Raw genomic sequence first — 22,817 nt, 5'->3', positions numbered from 1 at the left:
TGTGCACCATGCAGTTTACCCATATGATTTCCTCAATCTCAAAATTAAAAATAGCATGTCAACAAACTCTCAAAATCGGAATTTGTGGAGCTCGAAATTGATGAAAACACATACAATTAGCATGTTTCTTCCCGTCCTGTATTTGATACTCAGAATGATTCGGGAATGATCCCCTAGTAGACATTGCACTACATGAGATGGATATTTACCACAAGAATAATTTAGCCTAAAAAGACTTCGAAACAATTACCTTGTTTAATCAAGAACATTATCTACTAGAACATATTATTTTAAGAATTTCATTAGCATAACTTTACACTTTTCATATCTAACTTTTTAGAATTGTCTTATACTGTGCATTGCATCCTCAAGTTTATCCAAGCTTCTAATGTCGAGTGAGGGGTTTGTCAAGGAAGTTTACTCTACATGGCTGTCGTTATATTTTGTTGAGGTGTGGGGTAGCTTGAATGCAGAACATTTACACTTAGGTATGAATTAGGGCAACAAAAACATCTCAGTGCAAATAACGTTTGTGCCACTGTATAGTCGTAATTTGCACCGGATGTGAATTTAGATCTAAAATATTGGTGAGGAAAACGCGACCCATGTTTGCACCCTTTTGATTGTGTTCTTATTACTGGTGCAAATGTTTTCATGGCCAATTTCCTCCAAGTAAGAGCTGGTGGCACGTCGGCACATTTATAGCAGTGACCCCAACTTGAGCTTATCTCTCGACAGGTGCTGGTGAAAAACAGGCACGAATTGAATTTGCACATTATTTTATACGCGGAACCAGGTCTAAATGATCCCTAAACATTTCCTGCTGAAGCTCCCACCATCAGGCAAGAGAGCTTTTTACAGTAATAGGTTTGAAACAACCCTAATATGCCTCTTTTTTGATTGAGTAATCCTATTGGAAAGAAGATAAAAAAACAACGGCTCAATTCATGATAGCTGATCATCAGTAAAAAGATCCAGACGTGTTCCTTCATTTCTAAATTTAAAGAACAGCTGACAATGCATCTCAAAAGTGCCTCATCCACAGAAAACAATTAACCTCGATGCACCTACAGCAATGTGGCCAAATAGAGGAAAGAAATGCCTCTTTATTCACCCTATCATTTATTCACCCCATCCTACTATGTAAGGCATTCCTTTGCTTGCTACCATATCTATGCTTTAAACATTACAATGTATATATATATATTTTTTATTTTGTTTGGTTTTTTTTTTCTGCCTCGCTTTCTTATCGTGCTCAGAATTATTTTAACATATCTGCATTGAAATCAAAGTTTTTTTTTAAATCAGGACACCAGAATCCAAAAATTACAGCCAAGACTTTGTTGGAAAGCTATTTTGCTGTGATGAGACTGAAACGTGTGCCCGTCTGCAGGAAAAAGATACTTGATGCCAGTGCCACCACAGGTATTACAACAGCAGATGTTCAGGTTTTCAGTGAGCTAAAATTGTGTGAGTTTATTTCTTCCATTTTCACTCTTCTTCTGTAAGTTCACGAATGAATTTCCTGAAGATGTATTCACAGTATGAGGAACATGATTGTTCTGTTTTAATCAGATATGAAATATATGCACCACAGAACCTAAGGGCTTTGAAGTATGAATTCTGCAAATGATTGTTATGGTAGATGTGTGATTTTTGGATTAGAAAATCATGGCAAAAAGGTCAGAGTGTGAGTATATTTATATTGAGGCAAAGCCAATAAAACTTGTTGGAAGACAAGTCTGCTTAATTCAAGCCAAGAGCATTTTGTGAAAGCCCCACTGCAGACTGGGACTTTAAATACAGATTGACAGCTTGACAAGTCAGCAATGGTTGTCTGACGGAACAATGCAGGGAAATACTCTGCATGCCTTTACAACACATTTTTTTCTCCACATTTATTTTAGAACTCATATGCTTTTACAACGCATGCCATTACCAAGCATTGTTTATATATATTCATAAATATATAAAAAATGTATTTGTGGAAGGAGACTCCCCCCAGAACTCCCAACTTACCTTAAACGCATTGTAAATGCATACATTGTAAAGGCATGCACATGTTAAAAACATGCCTCGTTGTAAAGGCTGTTTTCCGTTAGCCAGTGCTTAATTTGTTCCATTGGTTTCTGGTACTCAGTCCTGGCACTTGCTTGCCAGCACGGGTTCTAGTGACAGTCCCCACATGGTGGCACTATATATTCATTTTGATATGAGCACAACAAAAATGTTTATTGAGTCAATATAATACCAGCCTCTCATGCCATTATCACAGCTTTTTGTGGCCTGAAATAGTCTGAATTGTCACACCTGTAGGAGTGCGATGAATAGGTTTTATGTTGGTACTGCCATTGGCACCACTGCCAGGGTGCGGGTGGAGCAGGCAGCAGTGGCCTCCAAGAAGGGCGCTGGCACTTATTTTATGTTTTTACAAATTAAGCACTATCGTTATCCATCACCAAAAATATTTGACAAATCTTTTTTTTTTTTTTTAACCTAACATCTGAGTATGGCTTAGCAACTGTTAATTCTTCAGAGAACCGAGACAAACACTTCATGTAATCCAATTTGCTCTGCATTAAAATACAATACTATTGGACTTGGCCCTTATGGCAGGTTCACCCCTAATCTTTTTGCTTTTAATCTGTGATCTGTGTTGATGATTTTTGGTCTCTGCGCACTTTTTCCCTGTGTCTCAGAGTAAAGTGCGTGCATGTAGTTAGGCTGGCCTGCTCTCCCATAGGAATGCATGGGGAATGTCTGTGTCCCTGGTAGTTCCTGATGCGTGGGGAGTGCAGACTCGAATTTGGTATGTGCAAACTCGTGAGAATTAATGCTTCGCAATGATGTATGTGGCATGAGTGTGTCTTGTGCGGAAGTGCCACTTCTAGGAGTTGGCTTATTAATGTAAAATATGCCTGGCGTGTGATTGGCTGGAGCTGGCTGGTGAGCCTGGCTCCAGAAAGGCTGGATGGGTCTGCCCGGTGGTGAGTGTGAGATTAGCATGTTGATGGCTGGGGAGGAGTGCACCTGTGTCCTGAATGAGGCTGGGTTTTCCCCACACAATGCTGGCTCCGCCCCCTGTGGTGCGACTGATGACCCTAGCCCTGCTAGTGAATGAGAGGGGTGGTTGAGGCATCAAGGGTGCTCCAAAACCAGCTGCGAATGGTTTCTCCCCCACCCTGCACCTACAGACAAAGGAATTTACAGTATAAGAAGGGGCTGTGTCCCCATACAAGTTGTTCTGCTTTTGGATCCTAGCCGAGGGGGCTGCTGCTGTTGCTGGGGCCAGGAGGACCGCCACTTGGATTGTCTCCCTGCCTGGGGACCCAGAGAGCTGGCTCTGGGCCCAGCCTTGCCCCCCTGCCTGCCTAAAAGGACTTTGCTGGACACTTTTGCCTCTATAGCGCCTGGGGGCGCTTTTCCTTGCCCCTGGGAGCGCCTTTCTGCTTCCAGCGCTTAAAAGCGCTTTATTTTTATTGCCTAGCGCCTGGGAGTGCTTTGTCCTTACTACTAGCGCTGCTAGTGCTTTGTTGCCCAGCTGGTGCCCACCTGGCGTTTGCTCAGGATTACTGAGCCCTACGAGTGCCCACCTCGAGTAATTGTTTATTTTAAAAGAGCCGGAGCCCACCCGGCATTGCCCCGTGTGTTCACCGCCGCAGCCCAGGACGAAGAACCACGAGAGAAGCTGCCTGGAGAGCCGCGCTGGGATTGGCCCAGCCGGCCGAGCCTCCCACCGCGTCATCGGAGGAGGTTGGAGAAGCAGGAAGCAGCCGGCCGTGTCCTCGAGGCTCCCCGAGTGAAGAGGAGCCCCGCGCTGCCAAAGAAGAGAGCCAGCAGTGTTCCTGCCCCCGCAGCACCAGCGAGGACCCGGTGAGTGCGGGGACAGGGTCTTTTGTTATTGAGAGCGGCCCCTTTGGCAGCGGGCCGCTCCGACGCTCGTGGGGGCATTTGTAGTCATTCCTGAGTCCCCAGCAGGGGGACTCAAACGTCGCCCCGTAGGTGCTTGAGGCTCACGGCGCCAAGTATTTGCAGAGCCCCGAGAGGTTCACAGCCCCGCCTTTGTTGTCGAGCCCCGAGAGGCTCCAAGCCACAGTTAATTTACGAGCCTGCGAGGGGGCAAATGCAGTATCGAGCGACTGACTTTGGCGTGAGCCTTGGCCAGCCGGGGTCCCGGGTCTAACAAATACAATTTGCCAAATTGCTTCGGGTATACTATACTCATACGCTGTGCCACAGCAAATACAATAGGTAGAAAAAATAATGAGGTAACTAAAGACTACAAAACTGAATGACTTTCAAAACTGCAGTGGACCCTGGTAATGCAGAATTTAAAATAGTCTGCGTCTTAGGGACAGGCACGGGACCTGGTAGCTTGTTATTGCTTCTGAAATAATGCTGCATGCAGACACAGAAGTGTGATACCAGAGTATTGTTGGCAGAATATCCAATTATATAAATATTGGGTGCCAGATACCGTTTGCAGTAATGTTTCCCTCCTTGGAGTAACAGAATATTTACACCCACTGATCGCTGTATTTGTAGTTAAGAAATTATGTGTATGTCGGACGATATTTCCGTGTCAATAGCCTAACATAAAACCCTTGTCATACTATATTTTAAATTATGATATAAACCTTATTTACTACAATGCTTATCATACCCTTTTTATCAGCCTGTGAGAGAGTGAAGAACACTGACACAGCGTATGTGCTAGGACAGAACTCCTCTGTTTTAGAAAACAAATTGTCCACTTGCATTTGTTCGTTTCCACTGCCCCAAGGAGACTCACTTACTTTCTCTGATAGTGTCTTTAAGGAGCTCTTCAAGCTGTCTGCAGAGCGCTGCTTGGCCGAGTGAAGGAGCAGCTCGGCGTGGTTGGATATCAGTGGCTGGAGATGACTGATGTTGCTGAGAATTTCTTTTGCCTTAGCTGTGTTTTCGGGTGTGAAGTAAATACATTGATATCCAGTGCTGAAAAAGAGAAAAGCACGTAAAGTGTGAGAACATAGAGGTGTCGACAATATAATATACATTCAAATAAAAGCCAAGCACAGTGACAGACAGCATCGTCTGCACAGCATGACACAAATGTACCTCTCTCTAGAACTGATCATGAGGCATAGTTTTTGACATTGTTGTAAAGTATGAGGTAGTCAGCTGCTGCACCTGCTCTATAGGGACATGTGGCGCCCAGCCCCACCATTCATGGGAGGGGAGAGAGAGGAGAGGTAGGAATACAAAAGCAACTCAGCAGCACAATGGACTAGCTTTTCATTTCCAATTAGTCTCAAGATCATTTTTTTTGTTGATGCCATGGTGGAGCAACTGTGCATGTGCCACGTGGGGGTCTCTGTCACCTTTTAGGCAAAAGCAATGGTAATTGCATCAGGTTTGAGGCAAGTCCTCGTTTTGGCCCTTCAATCTTGTCTGTCTCAGGCTCACGCTTACATGGTCAAGGATCAGCAAAGTTTCATAGAGAATCAATATCTGGGGCCAGGCGGACAGGTCTCGTCAGGCTGGAGTGTGTGGTCTTTGGTAGGTGACTCTTTCCATCCTTACGTGTTAATCAATGGTTACAAGGTGGGAGGGAAGAGTCAACAGGAAAGCTAATCTGTGGTCCTGGTACATTCCATGCTCATGTGGCAGTATAGTTCTGTCACTTGCTCTTTGCTCACATAGTACAGGTGAGTGCTGTACATTTTGGTGTCATGCCTACTCTACTGCTTTTTACTCTGGGGTCGCTGCAGGGCACATCCACTACACTGTCCTTAAGCCCTTCTAATCCCTTCCCTCTGGCTCTTTCCCTAACCACTTCCCCTTTACTCATCCCAAACCCCCTCCGACTGCTATGATCTCCGCCCCCAAAAAATGATAGACCCTTCCCTCTTCTTTCCCTCCAGTATTCCTTTTCAATCCAAATTAAAGCTAACATGTCCATCAGTCAAATTAATTTCATATTTCCCTATTCTAATTCCCCACTAATCCTGTTTAGGTTCCAGCTACTTACCAAAAAGTGCTTCAATACCTCATCAACGGTAGCAAGCGCTATTTAAATGCAAACCTTTTCCCTCTTTTATCCTTCCACTATCAGTCTCAATCCAAATAACCAACTCACATATCCACCACCCAAATTACTTTCATATTTCACTTTACTAATTCACCACTAACCGTTTATGGGTTCCGGATTAGCGTGCTACTTGCCGAAAAAGCGATTCAACACCTCATCGGAGGTAGTAAGGGCTTTATAAATGTAATTACAATACAATACGATAGAATACAATCTGGACCAGTCAGCTATTCAGTTCACTGCTGCAGAAAGGGTTCTCCTTTCCCAAAATGACTGCAGCACGGAGTGCAATGAGGTAACATTGAGCAGTGCTATCTTTAGCATGGCGGTTCGTGCTGCTCCAGTCTGGATGTCTGCTCCGCGCCCTGTAAGCCTGGGCAGGTCACTAACGCTGGGAAATACGTGGAGAAGTAGAGAAAAGGAAATATTGGAGAAGAATAACGAGGTTAAGAAGTGAAGGTTGGAAAAAAGCAGAAACTAATAACAGATAGTATACAGTGGAGGGGAGAGCAGAGGAAAGAAGGGAATTTATGACTTAGAGAGAAATGCGAGCCACAAAAGGAAACAGAAAAGAAAGATGAAAGGCTGTTCAATCATTCCATACAAATAAAGGTAAAAAACACTGATTGGCAAGCATAACCTAGAGCAGGAACTGAATGAAGGGGTACCATTCCGAGCACAACAGCTGCTTCACAAAAATGCGTAGGCATGTTCCATTGTAGATTTATTCACTATCGGTTTTCATACAAGACTGAAGGACAAGAAAGTCACATATACAAGAGGGAGTGGAGTGGGCAGTTCATCCCATCTAAATTCTAGGATAACTGCAGAAAGAGTTTATCTTAGGGTATGCAATTGTGCACAGAGGGGGAAAGAGCAAAACGACACCATTGAAGGTTTCGAGAAGGTGCCATGCCAAGTTCCAGTCTTGTGGTTATATCTCCAAGGTGCATCAAAGGTAAGCTTCTCATTTTCTATTCAAATGATTTGAAGCATGAATGAAGGTCCTGTGTCTAATCTAGTGGTTGAGTCGAGCTGCTGTGAGGGGTGCAAGGTTATTTTGGGGATCCCTGATATAAGGGAGTAGCCATAGCTTAGCCTCGGTTCCTCCAAGGAGTTCCCATTGAAATTGATCTGTCTTGGCCAATTTGTTGATGAGGTTTTGAAGGTTTGGGTGTTTGTGTAGGATATAACCTAGTGATTTAGCTCTTTCTATACATCATGATGATAGGCACCAATTCGGCAACATTGTAGAAGACTGAAAGTAGGCAGTAACTGATGGGCCAGCAGATTAGAAATCGATCTACATCTGCAGATAGTCTTCTTATCCATGGATGCATCTCCAGGCAAATGTTTCCCGATTTTAGCATTGTATCAAGGGACCTTTAAGGTAGCAGAGCACAATGTAGCATAAAGTAGCATGGAAAATCATTGCATCGCATAATAACTTCTGTCTTGAGATCATCAGGTAGATCCTGAAACCAGCAAGATTACTTCAGGTCACTTACTGAAAAGAGGATAATCAGCCTACATGTAACCTGGATTTCACGGGGAGGGTGGGCTGATAGGACACGTATTTGTAATATGCCCTTGATTAAATTGTTTGGACAATGTTATGCTGCATTGATAACCTTCTCAAATTCCACTGATTAGAAGACAAGTAACAAGCATTCTGTGGCAGGTGAGAATATAGTGGGTAGAGGCACTGATCCATGATGGCAGTGGTCTCTCTTATGTTTGTTATTTTTGATGCAAAGAATGAAAATAGATCCTCATACTTCTGTGGAGCTTTACATGGGGCTCTTTTAAGGCAGATAGCTGTGCCATCTTGTGGAAAGAGTCTTGGCTGACATCCCTTCTTAACTGTTTTTTATTGTGTACATTCTATTCAGTCTTGGGCGTGCCACTGCAAAATCAATGCCCTAGACATAGCTATGTTCTTTTTAGTTTGTTGACTTTCTGTATTATATCACTTACTGGACACTTTCAGTACATGCTTGTTTTTTTTTTTTTTGAGGGGAACTTGTCAGTACAGCATCTAAGTTATATATGTGATGTGAAGCTTCCACCAACATTGCAGGTCAGTGGTATGTATTCATTAATTCATTTGTTTGTAGAACACACTTAACAATGCAATGGGGCGCTTTACAAACAGCAACAGTTATAATGAAGATACATTAGCAAAAGCTTTAAAGATACGAATGAGTTAGTTAATGAGGGACATCTATTTATTGACAATCTGATGGTTCTGAGAAAAATGGTTCTAGGTGATGTGCAAGCAAATGCCCTACCCTCTGCAAGGAGTGGGCATGTATAAGACTGGGAAAATGTGCAAATATAGATTATTGTCTTCACTGTTATTCGCCATTACATGTTTTTCTTCATTGCTAACGTTTTGCCTCTCCTGTCTGCACACAAAGTGCAAACAACTGGCATACTGCTGAATGTTTCACATCACTTATGCCTGGATATATCTGTTTAGGCAAGATATGGAGCTTCTACCCTCAAAGGAGAAAACCATAAAAGTAGAAAATAAAATGGTGCAGCTCCTAATTATCCCTCTTAACAAAACCCCCTTCAGCTTCTTAACAGAAATCTGAAAACTATGGAACACCCTACTTAAGAAAATAAGGATCCATCAGTAAGCACCTAGAATCCAGAAAGCAATAGGATCTTGGATTTTCTACAAAGTATGACCAGACTCGCAAGCCTATCAGTTCTCAGAGCACTATTGCTCCTTGGTAGCCATATTAAAGGGCAACCTTAAGAGATTTACAGTATTCCTGTGGCCTTCCATTACCACTTGGTTGACTGTGTCAGTGGACTGATCTTGTATTCACCACCGGGTGCAGTCGTATAGTATTTACCTTGTGGACCACACTGAAGCCCATCAACAACTGCTATCTGGTTGAAAGACCAACATAACCTTTGGAGGTGTCCGGAACCAGTCTTGACACCAATCCCTTAGTTTAAGTTGTCTAAACGTGCAGATTCAATGTACTTTTAAGAACTACACAACACTATGTACAGACCTTTAGATCTGCTTTTTCTAACTTTAGCTTTGATTTCATTTGTTTGTCTTCTGTGACAGCAATGTACTTCAGTGACACTCCACAGTCTATGATAAACATTTTTGGATGTGTTCCCTTTTGAGGGTTACTTGTGGATATGTCTTGTTGGTAGATTGTTCATCGGCTACCATGAACAAGTATTCATCACTCTCACATAAGTATGAAAAGGACGTGCTGCTACGCGGTTCTTGTGATGTCATCCAGTGTAAATTTGTATTGAATTTTGATGAGCAGCCTCTCTTTTCTTGTATTGTGCATGTGTGATGACGTTGTTTGCTGTCTCTCTATGTTCTCGAGTCTTATTTCTTTGTGCCTATGCACATTTGTTCATAGCGGTTTTCCTTGACACATTTTTAATAGGTCTTTCTCTTCTCAGGGCATTTCTATTCATGTGGGTAATCTTGTATGTACTTGTAACTTTCCCATTTCCTGCTTCATGTTTGCTGTTGTTTTTCATACAGTGTCTTGCTCAGAAATATCTTCAATGACTAGTTCTCTTCCTTGTCCACTTCATGCAGCGAGATGTATCTGTATTTCCTGCTTACATTTCTTTTTTTGCATCGGTTTCCACCTGGTTGTGTAGTTGTGTCAACAAGCGCCAAGCTTTTTCTCAGTAAGTGGCACTGAAGATATCGTGATAGGCACCTTTTGATAATCCTTAAACAAATAGAATCTTTATCTGAGAACATGTCAAATTCATAGAGTATGACTAGATTGCACAGGTGTCTTATAAAACCACTCACTGACTCATCATTTGCCTGGGGCAAGGTTGAAGTTATAGTGTTCATAGACCCCATTTTTTATAAGCAGGAATGTAGAATTTGAGGCATCTCTCACCTTTTGTTAAGTGGCCGTTTGTGAGTACGGTGGTCTGTGATGACACATCAAGTATTCTCTCCTACAAGGTTTTTTAGGGTCAGTAACTTGTGTTTTCCATCTTGCTCCCCAAAAGTCATCAAAACAGCTCAGACATTTTGCCCAATGGGGCCTACGCTGTTGCCTGGGATTACAAAGAATTGGGTTGGTGGCCTGAAGAATGATGACTAATTCTTGGCTGATTTGAGCTCCGTGGACATAGTTGTGGTGAGTGTTTGTGTCGCGTTTCTGTCTCATTCTCCTTTGCTTGTTTTTTCTCTTTATTTTGTTGCCGTTTGGAGCCCTCTGGTCCATCTCTTGCACAATGTTTTTCTCCTACTTTTTTCTCAGTGTAGGCTGATTGATTCTATTAGTGACGGACTTCAAAATGTCTGCCATGTGGTACAACATGGTAGTTTTTTATCTGTGCCTGGGGCACATCAATCCATGCCTGACGTCAAGATGGGAAACACTATGTGAAACATCCTTTTGCTAGAGTTCTGTGTTGGGCCCTTGCCCTGTGTTCCTGACTGCAGGAGTTTAAGAGGGCCACCTTGCATTTATTCTCGCGGTATTTCAGCCAAAAATACTTGCCAATGGTGTTGATGGGGTACTTCACTCCACATGTGTCTTCTGCTGCCTTTTGTGCAGGTTTTGCAGCTATTTCTCCACAGGGGGGTACTTTTTCCTGCTTACAAAATTCCCTGTTGTTGACTGTGAGCTATGCATGTGTTTGCACTCACCTGTGAATTGCCTGCCCTGCACACCCTTCCCTGAGCATTGTTGTTGGGGCCAGCTGAGTGAGCCTGAGGTGGAGGGCTCATTGATGCCTTGTAGTCTAGGATGCTGGCAGGCAGTTCTCGCGACTGTCCTTGCATCTGCAGGTTCATTTGCATTACCACCAGTTGTAGTGCCTGGTCATGTATTGGGAACGCCACAAGTGCGAGGTACTTGAAACTTCTTTATTTCTGAGAGCAGCTTGAATTGTGCCTATATCGTTATTTTCCTCCTAACATCTGTCCCCTTACTTTTTTTCCTTTCTTCCTTTGTTCCTTCCCTTGCGGTACTCTCTATTTTTACACCCGGCCCTTGGAATTTTATGTCCAGACCTCGGTGCTCAGTTGGCCACTAAAGTGCTGGACACTGTGGTTTAATATAACTTCACTAGGCTCAATTACAGAAATTATGGGTCTCTTTATACTGGACCGCAGAACAGTTTTATGCGGTCTGTGTTATGCCATTCACTTATTACGGAACACCTATTAATGTGTGACCAGCTGTATAGTTTCTCCAAAAAGATTATATTTAGCATGCCATCTTTTTCTGTTACTTTAATTTGTTTAACATTGATAAAGGAAGAGCTGGTTACATTGATTCCCACGTAATGAAAGTGAAACTAGGGCTTCTTAGAATTAATGCACCACTTTAATGTTAAAGAATGGAATGTTTAATCAAGAGTTACGTGGGAATAAGCATCTGAGTAAACGGAGAAGAAGTTCATCAAAAGATAAAGAAAGCTACAGTACGAAAGATAACTGGCAGAAGAGACATAGCAGTAAAAAGAAACATTTGTGTGTGCCTGGTTGTAAAAGTGGTAGCATCGAGCACCACTCCCCTTTGACCAGTCAGTACGGTGGAACCTTACTACTGACAATACAGCTCTATACAAATGTCTGATAACATAACACTTTTGACACTTACGCCTGGCCACAACATAACACTGACAAATGTATGTTTCCTACTAAGCTTTGCCTTCTGAAGTAATAAAAAGACACCTCCTTGTGCATGCACCCTCTGGTGAGGCTGTAAAATACATAGGGGCAGATGTATCAAGATACCATTTTGCACTTCTCAAATAGCGATTGTTAAGGAATCGCTATTTGAGAATTGCAAAATGGTATGTATGTAGAATTTCGCTATTTATTAGCGATTCCTTAGAATTCCTTAATTGCTAAGGAATCGCAATTAAGGAATAATTTCCCATTCATTTCTATGGGCCAGGAGGCCCATAGGAATGAATGTAAAATTATACTCAATTTGCGATTAGCAATTAGCTAATCGCAAATTGAGAATAATTTCAAGGGTGCAAGGGTGTCTAAAGGACACCCTGCTGAACCGCTGAATTTGATATGTGTACGCATATGGCGCACATACATGCCCTAAGGGCATGTATGAGCGTCATATGGCACCTTTAGAATTTAAAAAAAGTGCTTTTTGAAAAGAATTCGCAAGTTACCACCAACTACAAGTTGATGGTAATTTGCGAATTCTTAGTCAAAAATCGCAACACTGAAATGCTTAATACATTTCAAATGAGTTATCGCAATTTGCGATTCCTTAACAGCCTTGCAATATTAAGGAATCGCTAAATTTGCGATTCCTTAATATTGCGAGGCTTTTTGCTTGATACATTCCAAAACCCGTTTTTTTGTCGCAAACGCTGCTATTTTCCGAATCGCTGCGTTTGCGACAAAAAAAACGCATGATACATCTGCCAGATAATGTATTAAATCAAAGAGGTCCTGTCACATAAACAGCTAAAAATGTATTTCTTGGAAGAGTTTCTAGCTTGCATTTTCATCTCCCTATAACACGATGTCTTTGTTGCATGCCCTTGTGTCGATTGCTGATTTAATGTGGCACATTAGTAACAAGATCAAGGGTAACTCATATTGCTGCGAAGCAACCCGGGTCAAGGTGTGTACAAAGAAAAGAATGGTTCACTAATGACTCACTTTACTACACTTTTAAAAGCATTTTCGCGAATTCACTTACCAATGCAATAAATGCTAATAAGCAAAGATACCCAATAGACAATATTTTTTTCAAGACAGCACTTAAGAACATTCCAAATAATGAAGTATTACGTTTTTGGTGAACAGCGGTGATAAATGCTGGTGTGTAAAAGTATAAGACAGACGACTTAGGTCAGGATAGCAGTTCTGGGCCCATAGTGTAATAGAAAATGCAGTCTCTAAGAATTCGAGAGGGGACCTAGTCTGATTGTCAGACTATTGATGTGTTGACCCTTATAGGTTTTTTTTTTAAGTCATGATCAGGGTATAGCCATTTGATGGGGCACCTAGGGTCTTAAAAAATAAAATAGAGAAACACACAAGGCAGTATGAACATATTTTTATTTAAACGAAAATAATGCTTAATTTAAATGTGTTTTAGTTAGCATAGCCATGCTTCAGTTGGCTTGACTAGGCCTAATCAGCCTGCCTTGACAATTATTTTACAGTGACAGAAACAAATGTACCTATAAATTAAATGAACGAGTTTCCTACATGCATGTTTCTCTTCTGTGTATTTACAATTCAACAAAACAAAGTAGAATTAATTTCACTGTGGTGTTTACTTGTCGAGCTGAAATGCAATAATTTGTGCTCCTCAAGAAGCTATGTGCAGAATCTTTCTGCATTTGTAACAAATTCAAGGTTCCTCACCTCAGTCTGTACTGTCTATTGCTTTTACTTGCGCAAATGTCATGTTATTCCCTACATTTCCTATGCATGCCGTAGTATAATTATGCATGAAAGTAGGCTTCCTAAATGTTTGATATATCATAATTTCTTGAAAAGCTAATGGTTTATATGTATGTAACTTTATTAGTACAGACCTATTATGTAAGATCTCACAGTGTAGCTTTTACTGCCAGAAACGTATAAAATGCACCCGTTTTGGGGGGGGGGGGGGGGGGGGCGTGTGCCAGATTTATTTTGCTTTTCTAACTGAGCAGACTGCACTATTTTGTCTATTGACTTAATATGTAAGTAATTTGAGAAGATATTATGTTAGATTGACTTTGAATGTTGTCCTGTCAAGATTGTTTTTTTTTTTTTGCACAATGGCGATGGTCTCAGATCACATGTCCCCTGTCTGCGTCTCAATCCTTTTAATGTATTAATTAAAAGCTTTGATAGCAGCATTGTGTAAACTTGCTGTCCAGGGGAAGAAAAACATAAAACATGTTTACACTAGTAAAATAAATGAGTAGATTGTTTGTCATTGAGCACTGTGCCCCCTGTAAGTGTATATAAGGGGGCTTATGTCTGGCTTTGAGAGTATGAGTGTAGAAGACTTCCATGTAAACCACTTTGCAATTTCATGCATCCTAAAGTTATAGTAAATACTGAGGAAACTGTAACTAGTGTATACATACAGGCCTGCTCAGAGTACTGATCTATTACATGTACATTGAAGTGCAGAGCTAACCTCTTTTGATTACTGGATGATTAATTCATGATAGTGTCCCGGGCGCTGAACACTACTTCAATCATTAAATCTGAAGGGACTGATCTATGAAAGATGTTTCAAGGCATGCATGTGGTGTACGGCAGAAAACAACATGCATCTTAAACATACACGTAAGCTAAACCTGATTTGCTGAAGTGCACCTGCACACATTTAAGAAATAGAAGTGCATAAGATACACTGAGTTTATATGTGTGTATAACTTACACACTTAAAATATTAGCCTCAGGTATATTTTTGAGTGTTCCCAAAGGTGTGCCAGCAGAGTGGTCAGGGAAATCTTGCATACATTTTGTAAGCATCCTCCTAATGTATGTCAGTTCGTATTCACAAACAAGCACCCATGTTAACAATGAAAAATCCAGGTGAAAATGGTGTAATAAGTGTGAGTAGGGCATGTAAGGAGAACAGAATTGTAAGGTAAAATATTTTAGCTACAAAACAGCCTTAATAGCTGTTTTTTTAATTTTTTTTTAATTTTTGCAAAATACATGAATTAGTCGTTAAAGAGTCATGATTTACACAATACATATACACTGTTAAAAATCATAGCATAAATAGTCCTGAAGCAAGATAAATGAAACACAAAAAATGAATAACAGTACATACGTATAGATGCCATTAACCATACAATAAAATAGTCGAAGATTCAACAGATATCAATAAAACTGTAGGGAAAAAACAAATAATGAAAACAAACCATCAAATGACAGACTCTAGATGATTAGTGACATTGCCCCAAATTTGTTGACCAAGCTTCTTTTTTCTATGCCCCTTGAGGGCATATAGACCATACTCCATATTATGTACTGCAAAAAAGCGTGCCCTCCATAATTCAAAAGAAGGCGGTTCCTGCTGTAGCCACCAAGAAGGTATTACAAACCGATATACAGCTGTAACTAAGAATATTAACTTTGTATGTTGTTGTAATAGGTCTGGCACTGCCGGCCCCATTTCTACACCTAACAGTATCTGTGTAGCACTTAATTGTACTGGCATACCCAGAATGGCCGATAAATAATTCCCCATCTGTGATAATAAAGATGTTAACCGCAGGCACCCAAAAAAAATATGAAGGTCATCCGCAGATGGGTATCCACACCGAAAACATTTCCCCATAATATCTCCCAGCCATTTGGAGATCTTGTCGGGTGTATAATATAAATTAAAGATGGATTTATAATGCTGTGCAGATAATTTTGCCGAAAGGAATAGATTCATGGCCATCTCCAGAGAAATTTCTATCCGTATATCCCGCCTCCCTAGTTTATTCCCCCATTTAGAATTTTGTTGCTCTAAATCATTCACCTTAGTACCCAACATATGGCCATATAACACTCCTATTTTTGCAGCTTTTATATTGTCTTCTATCAAGGGGTTAGCTTGAAGATTTGTTGCTTTCTGAGACAGAAAATTCCTGATTTGCAAGTACTTCGCAAAATTCTCCCTGGGAAGCTGGTATTGCTCACTGAGTTGCTCGAGGATTTTAAACAGCCATCGCTATAAAAATCCCCCCACAGCCTTAACCCTTTTTGCCACCATACATGCACCACCCGATCCCATAGGTCAATTGGCAGGAATATAGGAGATGTCAATGGTGTATACCAAGAAATTTTCTCTATACCAAGCATTCTCCTTAGTGTTCTCCAAATCTTATAAGCAGCCAACAGAACCTTAAAACGTGTACGTTTATAATAACTCCATTCCTGGTGCAACAACAGAAAATATTTAGCCTTCACGCCCAGTAGCATCTGATAAATTGATGGGCACTCTGCCAATTTCGGAGGACCTATCCCTGTTAGCAGGACATTCATGCCTTGAAGCATGCAGGCATAATAATAAAGAGTAAAATCTGTTACCGACCAGCCTCCTAAATTTCTTAGTAAGATCATATAGCGCCCGGCACAGCGGGCCTTACCACCAGCCCACATAAAACGCATACAGAGAGTCTGGAACTGTGTTAAGCTTACTGTGGAAATTTCTAAAGGGACACGCCTGAAAAAATATAATATTTGTGGCAATATCATCATTTTTAATAGACTACAGCGCCCAACTAGCGAAAGATGTAGACATTCCGCCTGATCCAACTGTTTCCGCACCCCTGATGTTAGATCCTCCCAGTTAGCCTTGAGCAGGGCCATTGAAGAGACCCTTAACTTAATCCCCAGATAAGTAACTTCTTTACAAACGCGCGGATCAGAGTACTTTGGCAGGTTGGCACATAAAAACTGGGTTTTGGAAGCATTCAATTTATAGCCAGCAACTGCACCGAAGTTCACGGCTATACATTCGATCTCCTCCATTGCAGCTGCAGGGCATGGCGTAACAATTGCCATGACGTCCGCATAAGCTAGGACCTTAAATTGATAATTTTGCATAGCCACCGGAGAAATCCTTGAGCAAGCTTCCAACATTCTTAAAAAGGGCTCGATATACAATGAAAATAAAGGAGTAGAGCAGGGGCAGCCTTGTCTGGTACCCCTCTGTATTTGCACCAGATCGGACACGAGTTGAAAATAAAGTGTCTGAAGTGATGTTATGAACTCGGGGCCAAACCCCCTTTGCCTCATTACGTCCCATAAAAAGCACCATGAGACCCGGTCAAAAGCCTTTTCGGCATCTAATAAAATTAAACATAATGGCTTCTGGGTAACGTTGACAAAATCAAATAAAGTAATCACCCAGCGAACATGATCCGCCGTTCCTCGGTGCGGGATAAACCCATGCTGTATGGTGGAAACTAAATTAGGGATCACACCAGACAGCCTATTCGCGAGGATCTTCGAAAAAAAATTCCCATCCGCGTTCAAAAGCGAAATAGGGCGATAGGACCCAGCAAGGTTCGCAGGTTTTCCTTTTTTGTGGAAGACCACAATACATGCCTCACTCCAGCTCCCTGGAGGCGCCCCTTTCTGGGCATTTCTCATCGTCGCAAGGAGATCTGTTTTTAAAGCAGAAAAAAAAGTCTTATTAATTTCCAAGGGTTACTTATCTGGACCTGCCGCCTTGCCCCTGGCTAACCCATTAACTGCTAATTCTAGTTCTTCTGACGAAATAGGTGCCTCTAGACTTTCTTTTTCATCTTCAGGTAGATCTGCTATACAGTATTGCCCGATGAGAGTGGCAACCCTATCCATGTCATACTCATCTCCTTGATAGAATGATTAATAAAATTGCCTAAACGCCCCTAATATTCCAGTTTCATTATCTACTAAATTCCCTCTTAAATCTACTATACTATCTGTCCGCTGTGCTGCTTCCCTTAACCTTAGTTTCTGGGCAAGACATCTACCACTTGCCTCCCCGTACTCATACTGGATTTGTTGTTTGATAAAAAAATTGTTTGCGCTTTCCTGCGACCATTTAAGATTTAGCCTTGCTTTAAGTCTAGCCACTACCGTCATCTGATCCGTTATATCCGCCCCGACCGTATACCCTGCGCTAATAGTTCCTCAGCCTTTGTTAATTCTTGATAAAGCTCTTGAAGTTTTATCGCCTGTTGTTTTTGATTATATAAATCAAAGCTCAGGGCCTCCCCCCTAAATGCAGCTTTAAAACAATCCCAGACATTGCCCACACTACTGGTCCCCCGATTAATATTAAAAAATGTTACAATCCACTGTTTCATGAATTCAGTGAATTGCTGTTCTAATAATAACTTGCAATCAAAAGAATATGCCCTTGGTCTTATAGAGGTTACTATATCCGCTATAGAAAGAACCACGGTCCATGATCGGACGTGAATCTAGAATAGACTTGGATGACAGCTGATTTCAACAATGACTGAGGAATAAAAAAATAATCAAGTCGAACTAACTTACGATGGGGGAAGGAGAAGAACGTGTACCCCAGAGCCATCCCCCTTAAGAAGGCCCATGCATCCACCAACCCATGTACCATCATTAATGCCTGCAATGCCTTGAACACCCGTGGCTTCCGACCACTGTATCTTTTGTCTTTATTACATAGAATGTTCGTGGCTAAATTTATATTTAAGTCTCCACACAGAATCAACGGTGAAGGCCAAGTAGCTAACTCAACATTTAAAAACTCCAAAGTTGATGCTTCGTCAAGATTTGCTCCATAAACAGCACAAACCTTAAAAGTTACCAGACCTACAACACATTCTGCAATTGCCCATCTTCCTAAATCATCAACTAGAATTTTACCAGTTTTGCCTATATGCTTCTTTCCCAAGATTGCCACCCCTCTCGACGAACCGGAGTACTTAGTACAAGTAATAAGATTAAATCCCAACTCTTCAAGCAATCGGCGTTTTGACCATACAATATGAGTCTCTTGGAGACAAATTATATCACAATAAAGGGCACGTAATTCCTGTGCAACTCGGCGTCTTTTATCTATTGTGTTCAGCCCCCTAACATTCAATGTACCTATCCTAATACCCCTACCAGCCATTTAACTATATCAAATCTCACTAAATTAGCTCCATTTATTAACTGAAGGGTAACAATATTTTTACCAAAGTGACTCATTTCCGACCAGTATTCATGTATTATTTTATGTTTTCCCCCTCCCCTCCCAGCCACAACCCCCACCTCCACCCCAGAGTCCCCTTCCCCCCCTGACCCCCCTTCCTCCTACCCTCCCACCCTATATGAGGCTTAAGGACCATGTCCTCAGCGATGTCGAGGTGCTTTGACCGACCCCCCACCCCTATTGACTCTCCCCACCACCCTCATGTGTCCCCCTTTCCCTTGTCTTGGCTATTAATATCTCATCAAACCCTGTACAAACAGGGAAAAGTAACATAGAATCTATTACCCTGTCTTTATCCAAATGATACTTTGAACAATAGATTCACATCATTTCAGACAACGTCATATTTAGTGTGATTTGCAAAATAACCATTACATTTACCCTCATATATTGTTCTGTTTACACCTTTTCATAATTGCACAATTTCATCATTGCCAAAAGAAGGAAAAAAAGAGACAGAGTATCCATCTATATCTCAGAGATAAAAAAAACCTTACGCACACTTCATGGGAAAGCGGGAAGACAATCCAAAGAAAAAACTACAAAGAACCACATGGTGATTGAACCCTCCCTGAAGAATAAAGCAAAACAGAGGGCCGCCTCCCATTGGGCAGTGTGCCCGCTGCGACTACATCATGTACTATACTGTTATTTTTTGGCGCTCTTCTCCAAGTCCATTAAATAGTCCTGTGCAGTCTTGGCAGAAGTAAAATACCTTGTTTGACCTTTGTGGATGACCTTTAATTTAGAAGGGTTGAGCAAGAAGACCTGAGCTCCCTTCACTTGTAAAGGAGCAATCAATTTCCGCAATTGCCATTGTTCGTTCACAGTTACAGGACAAAAATCAGGGCGGAAAAAAAACTCGCACCCCATACCACTCCGTTTTTTTCCTGGACGTGCTAAGTCATAGAGTGCTTCGCGTAGTAAATAGTTGTTCAAACAGATTAATATTGCCCTGGGATATGAATTCTGATCAACTTGCTGTTCTTTCCCATGTTGGCACATCACAAAGGGGAACCTGTGTGCTCGTATCACTTCCATTTCCCAATTCCATGCACTCAATTCTGGGAAGGCTTCTTTGAACATCTGAACGATGAATTTACGCGGATCTGACCCTTCTCTTGTTTCAGCTATACCTAGTTCGTGTAGATTATTACGACGCGCACGATTCTCTAAGTCCGTAAGCTTCCAGTCAAAGTCTGACTTAGATTTCTCCAAAGTTTCTATAGCTGTTTGTTGCTTCACTAGAGAGTCCTCCGCCGAGGACACTCTTTCTTCTACTTCGACCACCCGAGTGGTTACTTCGCGCAAGTCTTCACCAAGTGTTCTGGAGTTTCCTTACGGCTCCTTGTGTGCGTAACCCCTCAGCTTTTGTTTCACTACAATGAGCCATGATAGTTTTATAAATCAAACAAAGAGTGATTGAATCCTCTTCAAAATCCTCATCTAGGTTGAGCTGGGCTAAGGGAGGCTCCCGGTCGTGCTGCAAGACTTCGCAAGTCTCCCCGATTTTCCTTATGGTATCATGAGACAAAGATTGATCATACTCATCCAGATCATTATCATCTGGGAGGTCCCCCCATTCACCTAGATTACTAGAGCTATCCAAGTCTTGTTCCTTATCAGACACAGTCGTTAAATCTGACATTGAATAAAATTTGCCGTCTGACCCAGCGTACTCAGATTCTGTACCCTTATCCATACCCTGCAGGGAGGGGTCACTGTTGAGTCTTTGCTGTAAGTTGCCATCCTCCACGGCTGACACCATTGCTGTTACTATTATTGGCACTGCATTCTCTCCCCTTACTGCCAGGTTTTCATTTCTATCATGACTGCTATCCGAGGGCCCTCCAGGAGTAGCAGTAACAGTGGCAGAGCTCAAATGTGGCGCACTAGGGGGGCCCCCAGTGACTTCCCACGCATTTTCGCCTACAAGCGCCAAATCTGACTCAGGAATCATCTTAGCTTTTGCTACTCGCTTCTTATCAAAGATTGCTGGTACAGTCTTTTGCTTTATAGGAGTCTCCAGACCCTGGCACTGACTCGGACTCAGGTTCTGACGCTGGGGGGCTCCTTGTTAATATGCTGCTGTCGATCCAGTCTGAGTCTGAATGCAGATATTTTCAGAGACCATGCTCTCCACACCAACATCAGCCCTAGCTGAGGCAGATTTAGTAGTAGCCGTCCCTGCGGCGTTACTTTTCATTACACTTTTTGTTGTGTTTCCTTTAGTTTTAGGCACATTATCAGCACTGTCTATGTTAGCACTATGCTCGGCCCCCCCTCCAGTGGGTGTATCAGCCGACGCACCCCCTTTGTTTCTTGCATTACCCCTTCCCTTCGGGGCCATTCTTACCGGGAGGGTGCGTGTTTTGAGTCACATAAGTCCAGGAGTATGCTATCCGCTCTCACACGGTACAGACCACGAATTACTGACGTCCTAGCCGAACTGTAGCAGTCTGTTCTCCGGCAGGTTAGAACACGGTGAATTATAGCTATGAAAGAACCGCGCTGAGCCCAGAGCACTCGGCGTTCGGCGCTCGGCGCTTATCTCGCTCAGCAGCGGCCGCCATCTTGCCTCTCTGGAGCAATGATACTCTATCGTAATGATACTCTATCAACAGCCTTAATAGTTAAAGCAAAAATGTGTCACATTTATGACCTGGAATACTTTAGCTGGGGGCACTTGATTAGTGAACGCCGTGCACTTCTGTCATTTTATTCCGAATTGCTTTAGTGACGCATTTTTGTGGATGAACTCAAACCGGTATAACTTTCCTCTAGGCCTGGGTCACTTATGCTGCTCTTAAATAACACCCTTTTCTGTAATCAGTAATACTCAAAATACAGCATTTAGAGAAAATAGCTCTATTGTCATTAACGTTCTTTCGATTTTGTTGGCTCTCCTAAATAAATATGATTTAAACACTTTCCTTGATTAACTGGAGACAATAATCAGATCTTTACGTCCTATCAAGAGCCCCTACATGCTGTTACCAAGAGACGAAGCAGAGCTAAAAGATTAATATTATTTCACTTTTGATACTGAGGAGGGCAAGAAGAAAAACAGTCAAAATGTCAGATTTCATGTTTTTACCGATGCTACAGATGCCATCTCCAGCTTCAGATGTACAGTCAAACAAATATGTACAGCGCAGTCAGTAAGTCACTTACTGACTGCGCTGCCTCTCGAAACGCTGGATTTATTCCTCCTTCTAGAGTCCCAGCACAAGCAACTAACCGCTTGCTGGCGTGGATTAGACTCCCTCTGTCTGTTGTGACTTCAGTTTCAAAACATAGACGCTTCAACATGTGAGCCGTCTCCAACTTCGATCGTGCACCGCCTCGCGGGCACTACATCTCCAGCCTAACCCCTGGGTGAAGTACAGAAATCTTGTCCGGTTGAGTTTAACCGACACCACGGCTATTTCTATGCCATTGTGCAGAATCACGGTCCCCAGTCCCTGTCCTGAAGAGAACCTGTAATAACGCTGGTTCGAAACGCGTCGACACTTCCACCCTGTGGCAAACACCAAGGGTGCCCCTAGGATAGAATTCTACCGATTACTTTGGATCCTAGTTGTGCAACCCGCTATAAACAATTAACCACAGGCTTGGTTGACAGGCAGGCATTTCATTCCATCTCCTCCGCCTGTCCCATGGTTTCATAGTCCGATGGACTGGTCACATATTTGCTTTACACTCTAAAGTTTTTGCACTGTATATAATTACAATCTCTGTTGTTCACTGAATTTTGTATTGTTTTGGTGTGTCTTGCTCACTTGTTTCGCTTGATTCATCTTTGTAAGTGTTGTACATTTGTAAAATTTGTATATTTGTAGATATTGTTATCATGAATTCACTGTCGTAACAGTTGTTTTGTTTGTGTTTGTGTCTTTGAATCCTTAATAACTTGAGTCAAAAAAAGAAAATAAATTTGCTTTGGGATTCTTACCCGGTGGTCACGTGGTATATATTGACTACGTGGCAGAAATTTGTTTTGTCAATTTTCCTGTCCAGCCACCCTGTTCTGTTTTCCCTGTTGTTGAGATCCGGGCTGGGCA

General features: G+C 42.0%; 1 protein-coding gene across 3 annotated transcripts in view; it reads right to left on the bottom strand.

The window, feature by feature from the left end:
• The window catches only part of INPP4B (inositol polyphosphate-4-phosphatase type II B), a 2,612,828-nt gene that overhangs the window by 611,094 nt on the left and 1,978,917 nt on the right, over positions 1-22,817 (bottom strand). For all 3 annotated transcript variants that reach the window (XM_086962227.1, XM_086962225.1, XM_086962226.1), the window contains one exon: positions 4,797-4,974. In XM_086962227.1, the coding sequence (XP_086818353.1) occupies positions 4,797-4,974 (178 nt within the window). The remainder of the gene's footprint in view (positions 1-4,796; positions 4,975-22,817) is intronic.

Source organism: Lissotriton vulgaris, chromosome 3_1 (assembly GCF_964263255.1).
Source record: "Lissotriton vulgaris chromosome 3_1, aLisVul1.2, whole genome shotgun sequence".
Classification (NCBI taxonomy): domain Eukaryota; kingdom Metazoa; phylum Chordata; class Amphibia; order Caudata; family Salamandridae; genus Lissotriton; species Lissotriton vulgaris.
This window is presented reverse-complemented; position numbering and strand designations above follow the sequence as displayed.